The 11,973-nt window shown below is 45.0% G+C and overlaps 1 protein-coding gene across 1 annotated transcript; it reads left to right on the top strand.

Moving 5' to 3' along the window:
• Window positions 1–418: 418 nt before the first annotated feature.
• LOC309325882 (uncharacterized protein) lies at window positions 419–8,779 on the top strand. The gene is made up of 2 exons (XM_081834204.1): window positions 419–551; window positions 4,032–8,779. Exons 1-2 carry the CDS (start codon window positions 455–457, stop codon window positions 7,682–7,684), a joined length of 3,750 nt encoding a protein of 1,249 aa, XP_081690330.1. The 5' UTR covers window positions 419–454; the 3' UTR covers window positions 7,685–8,779.
• The last annotated feature ends 3,194 nt before the right edge of the window (window positions 8,780–11,973 follow it).

Here is an 11,973-nt window from a genome sequence, read left to right as displayed (position 1 = left end):
GAGCTGGCATTTGTCCGCAGACAGTTTTTCCGGCTCATGTGGCCAGCATGACTAAGCCACTTCTGGCAAACCAGAGCAGCACATGGAAATGCTGTTTACCTTCCCACCGGAGCGGGACCTATTTATCTACTTGCACTTTGACGTGCTTTCGAACTGCTAGGTTGGCAGGAGCAGGGACCGAGCAACGGGAGCTCACCCCGTCTCAGGGATTCGAACCGCCAACCATCTGATTCGCAAGCCCTAGGCTCTGTGGTTCAACCCACAGCGCCACCCGCTGAAATAAGCATCTTATTTCACTATGCAACATTCCCCCCTCTTTTTTGGTTCCAGCCTTGCTGGCACCCCTCTTGATGGTGTCATTAGTCCTCCTCGTGCTCCAAAGTCTGCCCTGGCTCCTTCCCAGCTCCTGTTTCTTGCAGGGAAGTGAAAGCGGGAGAGCAGCGTGACCTGAGCCATGGCAGGAACAGACAACACCATTGACATCCCGGCCCTGGGCCGCCCGTTCCAGCTGGGAATGCTGTATGACTGCCGCAAAGACTCCCTGATCCCAGGTAAAGCTGACAGAGAGGTGGGGAGATCACCTTGGGTGGGACGTCTGGGGCAGAAAATGGTATTTCATGTGGCATACGAAATACGGAGAGATTTCGGGTGCATAAACGCCCCCACCCTCCAAAAAGGATCCTGGGAACTGTTTTCTACCCTCACAGAACTACACTTTCAGCACCCGTAACAAAATGAACTTCCCAGGACTAGGGAGCTTGATTTAAATGTATCAAATCAAATCAAATTTTATTAAACGGTCACAGACCAGATTAACTCGTCCATTTAAATGTATCGTACAGTGGTACCTTGGTTCTCAAACTTAATCTGTTCCGGAAGTCCGTTCCAAAACCAAGGCGTTCCAAACCAATGTGCGCTTTCCCATAGAAAGTAATGCAGAATGGATTAATCCGATCTAGACTTTTAAAAACAACCCCTAAAACAGCAGTTTAGCATGAATTTTAGTATCCAACAAGACTATTGGTCCATAAAATGAAAGCAATATAAAATGAAAGTGCTATAAAATAAATAAGACAGTATTGTAGATGATAACAACAACAATAATAATAATACATTTTTCTTACCTGCACTGATGATAGTCATTGTTTGAATGGAGGGCTTTTATTAAAAACAAAAATGCAAAATGAATAGCAAAAACAAAAGTGCCAATCTTAATCCATTCCAGAAGTCCGTTTGACTTCTGAAATGTTCGGAAACCAAGACGCAGCTTCTGATTAGTGCAGGTGCCCCAGAAACAATAGCTGACAGCCGCATCGGGCGTTCGGCTTCCGAGAAACGTTTGCAAACTGGAACACTTACGGTACTTCTGGATTTTTGGCATTTGGGAACCAAGGCATTTGAGTACCAAGATACCACTGTATATATGTCTCACTTGCTCAATTATTTGTCCATTTAGGAAGAGGGCATACTATGTCTATCTCCGTTTCTCTTTTCAGATTTAATTCAAAATAATATTTTTGGGTCTTTTGTGCTTTCTCGATAATTTTCTGATTTTCCAACAGTCCTTCGTTCATTCTCCACCTAAACAATGAATTGTCTGTCCCTCTTAACTTCATTAAAATTGAATTATGATCCAAAAGAGTTTTTGGCAAAATCTCTACTTTTACAGTCCTTTAATGTGTGGTTTTTATTGTTTTATATATCATGTTATAGGACTGATGGAATGGTTTTTTTGATAGTTCTGTCAACAGCTTTGTGACTTGTTCAGTGATCTTAAGAATAAATGAAATATAACAACCGCAACTACAGTTAGACTCACTGAAATGAATGGAGGTCTTAACCATGCCTAGTTTGGGCTGAGCAATGTCTGGTTTTCAACATTGTGATATATCACCAGCTAAACATGTAGATGGTCAAAGGAATAATGGGCTCAAAAAGGTCAAAAACCTCTATTTTCATGAGAGCGATATGGGAGGGTATGGTAGTATGTCCCTATTTTCATTATTACAGATTATTCCAACAAACCAGTGTTAGTGGCAAGATGCATCACTTATGATGATGATCGTTTATTAAATTTGTTAGTCACTTTATGTAGCCCAAGGCAACTCCAAGGAACTTACAACCAACCAAAAGAAACCCAAACCCAGGGGCGTCTTACCCATAGAGGCTAGTGGCACGGGGCGCCAGGGCGCCAAGTTCTGGAGGGCGCCAGGGAAGAGGCGGAGGCTGGACGCGGCGCCTCCCGGCATCAGCTCGCCGCCCTCACCATGCCGCGCCGAAGCAGCGCCATGCCCGGAGCCTCCGTCTGCCATGGCCACCGCGGCACAAACGGCCAGCTGCTGCGTCCAGCCTCCGCTTCTTCCCCACTGGAGGAGCCACCCTCCAGCCGCTGCCCACCTCCTCCAGCCCCACCAGCAGTGCTGTCCTCCCTACAAAACTCTGGGAAATGGGGGGGGAGGGGCGGAGGGAGCTTTGCACCACGGCACCGGATAAAGCTTAAGACAGCCCTGACCCAACCCCACAAAGATACTTGAAAAACAATAGGGAAAGATACAGTTAAAACACTCCCCTTTTAAAAGGCCACAGATAGTTTGAGGCCAAAGACCTGGTTATAAAGATTCTGCCTGGAACCTAGAGATATGTAATGATGGTGCCAGGCAAGACTCCATGGGGAGAGCATCCCACAAACTGGGAGCCACCACAGAAAAGGCCCCGTTCTTGTGTTGCCACCCTTGGGACCTCTTGCTTTTCCATTAGGTTTCTAAGGAGCTACAAGCAGCATAGGGTTCTTCTAGGTTCCTGGGTCCCACTACACCTGTGGATGCAAACCTCAGGAATCATCTTTCACCTGCAAAGACGTCCCAGGGTGGTCACCTTTTGCTCAAGTGTGAACAAAACCTTGCAAAACCTTACAGGGAACCAGGCAGAGGGCCTTCTCCATAGTGGCACCCGCCCTGTGGAACACCCTCCCATCAGGTCAAGGAGAAGATATCTGAAGGCAGCCCTATTTAGGGAAGTTTTTAATGTTTGATGTTTTATTGTGTTTTTAATATTCTGTTGGGAGCCACCCAGAGTGGCTGGGGAAACCCAACCAGATGGGCAGGGTATAAATTAATTATTATTATTATTATTATTATTATTATTATTATTATTATTAGCATATGCTGGAGAGAAAGCAGCTCCTCGCTGCCCTCCATGTGTGGTTTGTATAGTTTTTTTCATCATATATTGCTCACTTCCTAACCAGAAGAGAACCATCACTAAAAGGGCTTTAGATATTTCCAAGGGCTCGGGGAATTTTTCTGCTCAGGCTTCGGTAAACCTCTGATTTTAAAGTTCTCAGACAGCAGTGGTGCTTATCAAAAAGGTATTCTTGGTTGAAATGGAAGATCAGAAAAGGGAACAGGAGAGAGGTTCCCTATGCTCAGCTATGAAGAGAAACAAATCCATCTTCTGAGAGCGTTGAAGGTGGCAAATCAGGGCTCATCCATACTTTCGCTGGACCTGTATTTTGTGTATAGATCCCTGGGTCCGAGAGCTTTTCTTATTCTTTGGCAGCTGTGACTTGCAAAAGCCCATCTCAGCCACTAACTGAAGCTCAGTTCAGCACAATCTCTCTTTGCATTTAATCCATGCATCTAATAAGATCTGATTCAGTGGCTAAGATCGGGTTTTTGCAATTACAGCAATGGAGCAACGAGAAAAGCTCTCGGACCCTGGCGGAATTAATTGGCACATGATACAATTAAAATAAAGGTCAAGGGAAAGTGTGGGCGAGACCCTGAATCATCTCTGGTCAAACAGCTTAGGAGTCATTTTGGAAACCTTTACAAAGCTGCACAAAACTGCTCAACCGGGGATGATAATGGGAGAAAAGAAATGTGTGCCCCATCCTGGGCAACGATGGCTCTGTGGGGCCACTTTTAACTCAATTATTTCCCTATGCAGGCTTAAGTGTTTTGGATAGAGGGGCTCACTATTTATCTGAACATCACTAAAACCTTGTGTGGTTGTTTCTCTGTTGATTCCAGGAATCACCCTTTGGGACCAAGACTCCCTTCAGAAGGACCTGGATATCAAACCCCAGCCCAAGACGGAATCTGAGATCATTGCTTCCGACTCCATTGATGATAAGGCCTCTGCCCTCAATGTCTCAGCATCGCTCAAGGCCAGCTTTTTGGGTGGAATGGTTAAAGTGGAAGGGTCAGCCAAGTACCTTCAAGACACCAAGCAGTCCAAGCAACAGGCCAGAGTCACTCTGCAGTACAAAGCTACCACCAAGTATTCACAGCTGACCATGAGCCATTTGGGAATCCAAAATGTCTCTTACCCAGCAGTTTTTGACCATGGCGCAGCCACCCATGTTGTCACTGCCATCTTGTATGGAGCCCAGGCTTTCTTTGTGTTTGACCGAAATGTCTCTTCTTCCGAGTCCGTGCAAGACATACAAGGAAGCCTCAAAGTTATGATACAGAAGATGGTCCCCATTGAAGGCGAGGCAGCCCTCCACATGAATGACCAGGAAAGAAACCATGCAAGTCAGTTCAACTGCAAGTTCTATGGAGATTTTTCTCTGGAGAGCAATCCAGGGACTTTTCAAGACGCCATGAAAGTCTACACTGCTCTGCCCAAAATGTTGGGTACCAATGGGGACAAGGCTGTGCCTGTCAGAGTTTGGCTGTACCCACTGACCAAGCTGGATCCCAAAGCAGCTAAAATGGTGCGTGAAATTAGCTTAGGACTCATCTATGATGCCCAAAGCGTCATGGAGCAACTGAGCGAAATCGATATGAGATGCAATGATCTGGCTACCAATCCCATTGCTAGCACCTTCCCAGAAATAAAGTTGAAAATCAAGAGATTCCAGGATTTCTGCAAGCAACACAGGCAGACTTTCCAGCAAGATCTGGCAGGAATCTTGCCTTTGATCCGGGGAGGGGCGAAAGAGGAAATAGTTCTGGCAGACATCTTAACGTCCATAAATCAATCACCCTTCAATGGCCAAAGACTCAATGAATTTTTGGACACCAAGGAACGAGAGATAAATATGGTCAAGTCTTACCTTGATATCCTGAGCGGGTTAGAAACCATCGCCTCCCAGAATAAACTGGAAGAGGTAGTGCTTAACCACCAGAATGAATTTGTTGTCTCATTTACATTCACCTCTTTACATTATAAGGAACCATTTTTAACCAGCTTACAACACTTTCTTCAGAAACGATCAGCAGATCATACAGGAGTCCAAAATGCACCAGAGGAGTGGAATGCTTGGTTTGAGCAAAGAGAGAGAACCCGAAAAGCTCGGAAAGCTGCCAAATCTATTATGGATTTTGCCCAAGTCAATAAATCAAACAGGAAGACCCGGTTCCTTGTGGCTTCTGTCCCAGATCAGGACAACCCAGGAGCTTCCATTTACCTCTATGAAGATGGGGAGATGGTCAACAGCAACTTTGAGCTGCCCTCAAAACCTCTCCCTCCCCTGGTTGGCCGAATTGGACATGACCATGTGCAGCTGACATTTCAACCAGCAGAGTATGGGAGGGCTTCAATCTCCAGCTATCAGGTAGAATACAAGAGTGCAGGAGAAGGAAACTGGGAGATTGTGAATACAGACAACAGTCAGGAGACATTCCAAGTGAGAGGGTTGAGGCCGGACTCAGAATACCAATTCCGATACACTGCTAGGAGCAAACCAGGACTTAGTGAGTCTAGTGATTTGAGTAGATCTGTAAAGACACTTCCTACCAGCCCTCCTGGGAAACCGAGAGAGAGAACTGTAGAGTCTTCCCAAATCAGTCTTGTCTGGGAGAGCCCAAAGGTCATTGGAGTTGAGATAAAGGAGTACAAAGTGGAGTACAGGGGGCTGGTGGGCGATAAGGACAAATGGAATGAAAAAAGAACAGGGACAAGAACAGAGTCCTGTCAGCTGGATGGGCTGAAGCCTCACAGAACCTACAGATTCAGAGTCTCCGCTGTATGTTTCAATGGGGCTGAGAGTGAGCCCAGTGAAGAGACTGAGATTTCCACAGCAATGGAAGAAGAAAAAGAAGAAGGGGCAAATATACTAGCTCGAAAATACCTCCAGGAAAGCACCCTGGTGGAAGATGGGCAACCATCCATGTATGTACTTCCCCTGGAGGCCACCTCAGATAGATCGGCCCCCGTCCAAACATACCAGCTAGGAAAAGAGAACATGCAGGTCCCCAACAAAGTAATTGTGATGATGGGGGCAACAGGGTCAGGGAAAACCACTCTTGTCAATGCCATGATCAATCATATCCTGGGTGTGCAATGGGAAGATGATTTCCGATTCAAACTCATTCAGGCTGAAAGTCAGTCCTCAGAAGTGACCGCCTACGTAGTGCACCACCAAAAGGGTTTTGAAGTCCCTTATTCTCTCACTTTCATTGACACTCCAGGGTTTGGAGACACGGGAGGTAAGAAGAAGTACAAACAGATAACAAAGCAGATCCGGGAGTTTTTCTCCACCCCAGGAGGAACGGACCATGTCGATGTCATCTGTATTGTATTTCAGGCCTCCAGTGCTGCCTTAACTCGTGCCCAGAAATACGTCCTTGACTCTGTGCTCTCCATTTTTGGGAAAGATATAAGGAACAACATCCAGATCCTGATCACCTTTGCAGATGGACATTCTCTTCCTGTTTTGGAAGCCATGAAGAAGGAGGATGTGCCATGCATTAAAGATTCCAGTGGTAGCCCAGTTCACTTCAAATTCAACAATTCAGCTCTGTTTGCCAGCAATTCTGAAGAGAATGAAGGGAACCTAAATCCTAATGACAAGTTCTGGAAAACGAGCACTGCAAGCATGAAGACATTTTTTGACACGTTAAGCTTACTAGACAGTGAAAGTTTAACTCTGACGAAGGAAGTGCTCAGGGAACGGAAGGAGCTAGAAGCCATCACGGAAGGGTTGCAGCCCCAAATTAGAGCTGCCCTTGGAAAGCTGGAAGAGTTGAGGAAGACGAGGCAAGCTCTGGAGGAACACAAGTCTGAGATGGCAGCCAACATAAACTTTGAGTTTGAAGTAGAAAAATCAGTGCCAGGGAAGGAAGACATCTCTGCCGCTGGAAGATTCACAACCAATTGCATGAACTGTCACTACACCTGCCATTACCCTTGCCCTATCCGGAGAGATGAGGGCAAGCGCCGTTGTGTAGCTATCAATGCAAACACGGGAAAATGCAATGTCTGCCCTGGCCGCTGCGTGTGGAACATGCACTTCAATCAGAAATACCTGTTTGAATATAAAGTAACAAAAGAGATTAAGTCCTATGATGAGTTGAAGCAAAAGCATGAAGACGCCTCTGGAGAGGCGATGACCCCAGAGAAGGTGCTTGGAAATCTCAACCAGGAATACAAAGAGGCTAAGCAAGCCTTAGAAGACCTCATCCAGAAATCATCTCAAAGCCTCCAGCGCTTGCATCAAATTGGGTTGAAGCCCAACCTGCTCTCCACCCAAGAATACATTGACCTGCTCATCATTTCAGAAGAGCAGGATCTGAAGCCCGGATGCCAGGAGAGAATCCAGCTGCTGAAGGAAGTGAGGAAATCTGTTGTAAACAATGAGTGCCCTCTGCTAGTGGATCAAGATCTGTACGACCCAAGTGAACAAGAAAAGTCCTCCTCCCTGCGGGCCAGATTTAGGAAGTTTTTTTGCTTCTGATGCCCATCTGCACCCGGGCATCTGGCAGCTGTTACCAAGTGTTTTAAATAAGGGAGTATTTTCTAAATTGGCGCACACACCCTCTGATTGCTTTTGGCTATCAGTAGTGATTTCAAGTTATAGGGCTGTTAATTAGACCAGAGTTGGGATATGTGTGTGTGGGGGGGGGTGCTGCCAGATTATTCACGCTCCTTCTTGTCCGGCTGCTTCTCCCCCACCACCCAGGAAAACTGCAGCAGTAATGTTTGCTGCTTTAGCTAAATTTGCACTATTTCCTCACCTGGCTCTGAGGTCTGTCACCTGGCAGGTGACCAGGGGCTTTTAGGTAGGTACTTAAAATGCTTTGCGCTTGGGCTACTGACACAACTTTGTATACAAGTTCCATATGCTGATTTATATGTAGAGGTGAAAATCTGGGTCTGTGAGCAAATTGAGATGATGGTTGGCTGGGGAACACCCTGGTGATGTGCATTCTGTCATGCCCAAGCACCCTATTAACCAAAATTAAATTAAATTAAAATAAAATAATAAGGGGAGTTACTCCCAAACTACACCCTTACTTTTGACTACCCAGCCTCTCATCTCCCTCCGTCTTACATTTTCCTGGAACAAAACTCTTAGAAGGTATTCCTTTTGACACTTCCATTCCCATCAGTCCCAATTGGCAATGGTGACTGGGTTATAGGGTTGTGTGGTGTTCTATTCTGTGGGGGGAGGGGAGAACTTCACACAAGGAATGTGAACAGGGCCTCATATACTGCAGGAGGGTCCTTTGTACCCATCCCAGCATAGGATGGTGGTTGGAAGTTGTTCTCTCTATGTGCCTTCAATTTTTTGATATTTTTTTCCCTTTGAAACTTCAGCTGATCCAGAACATCCCAGCCTAACTGTTGACTGGAGCTACTTAGCTGGGATATATGCGACCCCTTTGCTGCAACTGCTGCATTGGCTCCACATTCATTTCCAAGTCTAATTATAAGTGAAGGTTATAACCTTGGAAGGTTATAACCTTAAAGGGCTTATGAACTGGGGAGGCTCCCCTCTGCATTCCGCCAGAATCAGAGGCAAGATTGCAACCCCCAGAAAGGCTGCTCCAGCCCAGTGGCGTAGCATGGGTTGTCAGCACCCGGGGCAAGGCAAGTAATTTGCGCCCCCTAACCCGTGGATTTGCGCCCTCTAACCCGTGGATTTGCCCTAACCCCAGATGTTGCACCCGGTGCGGCCGGCCCCCCCTGCACCCCCCACGCTACGCCACTGCTCCAGCCCATTCTCTGCTACTCATCTGCAAGATGACACTCACCTTTGCTCTTCACTTCTAGGCACAGGCCTGGGCTCTCCAGGTCTGTGTCTGAACTCTTTTTGTTTTGCTCTGCTACTTTCCCCATGAAAACCCGCTCTTTGCTGCTGAATCGAAACAAACAGCCGCCCACGGAAAGCCTGAATTGCCGTTTGCTCCAATTCAATAGTGAAAATCAGGTTTCCCTGGGGGAAGCTGTGGGGGGCGGGGGGAGTACTTGGAAATGAACCAGGAAAGCGTGGGCCTGTGCCTAGAAATTGCAGGTCAAAATGTGCTGAAAAAAAGAGATATAAACTTATTTAAATAAATAAGAATGCAAGAAATACTGTAGTATCATCTTAGCCCTTGATATAACTGCACTTGCAGAAATGCTATCCTGCTACTGCTTGTGCCAGTAGTACCTTCAAAGGAAGCCCTGGATATCTCAGCTTTGCTTTCTCCGTTTACACTTTAAAAAAATAATAATAATAATAATAATAATATTTATTAAAAGTTTAAAGATTACAGAAAGAAGAAAAAAGAAAAAGATTAAACAAAGCAAATCAATACAATACACAAAAACAAAAGGAAAAAAACAATACATCCAAAACAAAAATAAAAGCAAAAACAATTAAAAACACATCCAATTTTTCCATTTCTTTATCTTTCATTTACTTGTTTCATTGACCTCCTCACACCTCCCTTTTTTGTATTCTAGTTATTAATTATTTCAGCAAATCCATTCCATCTTTCTCTGTTTTCTGTCATATAATTATCTTAATTTATTTTAACCTTATCTTACCATTAATACCATAAAACTTATTTGTACTTAACTCCTTATATCATTTCAACTAAAGCCATGTAATTTCATCCCAACATTTTTCTAACACTCATTAATTTTACAATATTTCTATAAATAACTTTTAAACTTTTTTTTTTCAATCTTCTTCCACCGTCTCTTCTCCCTGGTCTCGGATTCTGCCAGTCCTTTCTATCAATTCCATATGGTCCATCAACCTGGTGATCTTCTGTCCGAGGCTCTTAACTCTTTTCCATGTCCCTTCTGCGGATCTTCTTCATATTTATACATACGCTTTACTTTATCTTCTGCTGATCTTATTCTTAATTTCCTTCCTTTGGCGCTGAGGAGTAGATCTCGGGGAAGCTCCAACCTAACAATGTCTTTATTCCTTCTTGTCAGGTCAGCCCATTCTCCGTAGTCAAAATTAAAGTCCAAAAGATATTTCAAGACGTGCTTCAAAATCCCTGCAAAGCTGGAGGCTCCCACAACTCCGATCTCCTCCTGACCCAAATCCAAATCCCAAAAGCCAGAACATCCCTGTATAAGGGGATCTGTCCATCTTTCCTTCTCTGATCCTCAAAATCTGACTTTCTCTGAATTCAGTCATAGAAGGCAACAACTTATATTCATCAAATTGCCTCTGTAAGGCTGGGGTTCTCTCCACTTGTATTACTTGAGGTTCAACAACAACTTTCTCCCTCGCCTTCTCCACAACTTGTCATGTCGTAGTTTCTGTATAGATGTTCACTTTTTGTCCAAAGTCAGTCACTTTTTGTCCCAGATTATCAATTTTAATAATCATAACATCCGTCTTCTTATGAAGCTGATCCAATAAAGCACTTATCTTACAAAATGCAATCACTAAGGCTTCTTCTGTCGGCATTCTTACCTGTTCAAGGTCAATCCCTGATTCTCATGGTCTTTTATCTCTGCAGCTGGGAAATTCCCCAGATCCACTCCTGTAACGGTTTCAAAGATTCCCTCTAGAGGAAACAATTTCTATTTGTATCAATCCTTTTAAACGCAGATCCAGCAACAAAATTAGTTTCAATTTTCGGTTAATTTTGCTCCTTTTTGAGCGCAGAAGGAAACAATGGAAACAATATATTTCTCTTGTTTAACTATCTGTCCACATAGATTTTATTCACAGTCAATGAACTTTCCCAAAATGTCAATTTTATTGGCAGCCCGTTTCCAGGTTCAAAACGGTGATAATTTATCTTTCTTCACTCTCTCTCCTGCAGGCTTAGACGATCTAAAAATTTCCCCCTCTTCTCCTGATTCCAAGGGGGGTTTAACAATTTTAGCCGATGGAAATTTAATTCTTTACAAAAGACTTTCCAAAACTTTAACTTGCAACCTCTTTGCTTTAGTCTATTTACAAAAAGGGGAGGCAGACTTCCTGTTTAAAACCTCCCCCGTTCGATGCCAAATTAAGACGTTTAAAAATCCAATTTCCCATTCTACTCACGGGTAGTTGTTTCAAGATCAAATTGTCCACAAGAAAAAGTCAGTGCTCTCCGGCAACAGCAATGCGGCTTCACTCCGTGAAAAAAGCAGTCGATTCAAAGCACTGCGCCACTCACCCCATGTCGCTCCGGATCCCCGAAACCGGGTTTCCCCGCGAGTAGGGGAGGCGCAAAAGGTGCCAGCCGAATCCCACGTCCACAGGCTTCTCCCGCCTGTGGTTTTTAGTGGGTCTCCGCCTTCGCCGTGGCGGCCAGACCCTAAATTCCACGGAGCGGATTCCTCCCGATCAGAGGAATTCCGCCATTGCCGGAGGCGCTAACCCGGAAGCCTAGGCGCTAACCCAGAAGCCTGACGCTAACCCGGAAGCCCTTTCTCCGTTTACACTAATAATAATAAATAATAAATTTTATTTATATCCCGCCCTCCCCAGCCGAAGCCGGGCTCAGGGCGGCTAACAACACTAAAACAGTACAACATTATAAAACATTATAAAAATGAATTAAAATGAATTAAAATCAAAATTGATGGCAACCATAAACTAAAGTTTTGTAAAGATTGCCGGAGGAGGGAGTCAGGCTGCGCCCTGACCAAAGGCCAGGTGGAACAGCTCTGTCTTGCAGGCCCTGCGGAAGGATGTCAAGTCCTGCAGGGCCCTTGTCTCTTGTGAGAGAGCGTTCCACCAGGTTGGAGCCGCAGCCGAAAAAGCCCTGGCTCTAGTTGAGGCCAGCCTAACCTCTCTGT

This window comes from Podarcis erhardii (genome assembly GCF_964252035.2).
Source record: "Podarcis erhardii genome assembly, chromosome: 12".
Lineage (NCBI taxonomy): Eukaryota > Metazoa > Chordata > Lepidosauria > Squamata > Lacertidae > Podarcis > Podarcis erhardii.
The sequence above is the reverse complement of the archived record's forward strand: the minus strand, read 5'-3'. Positions and strand labels throughout refer to the sequence as shown.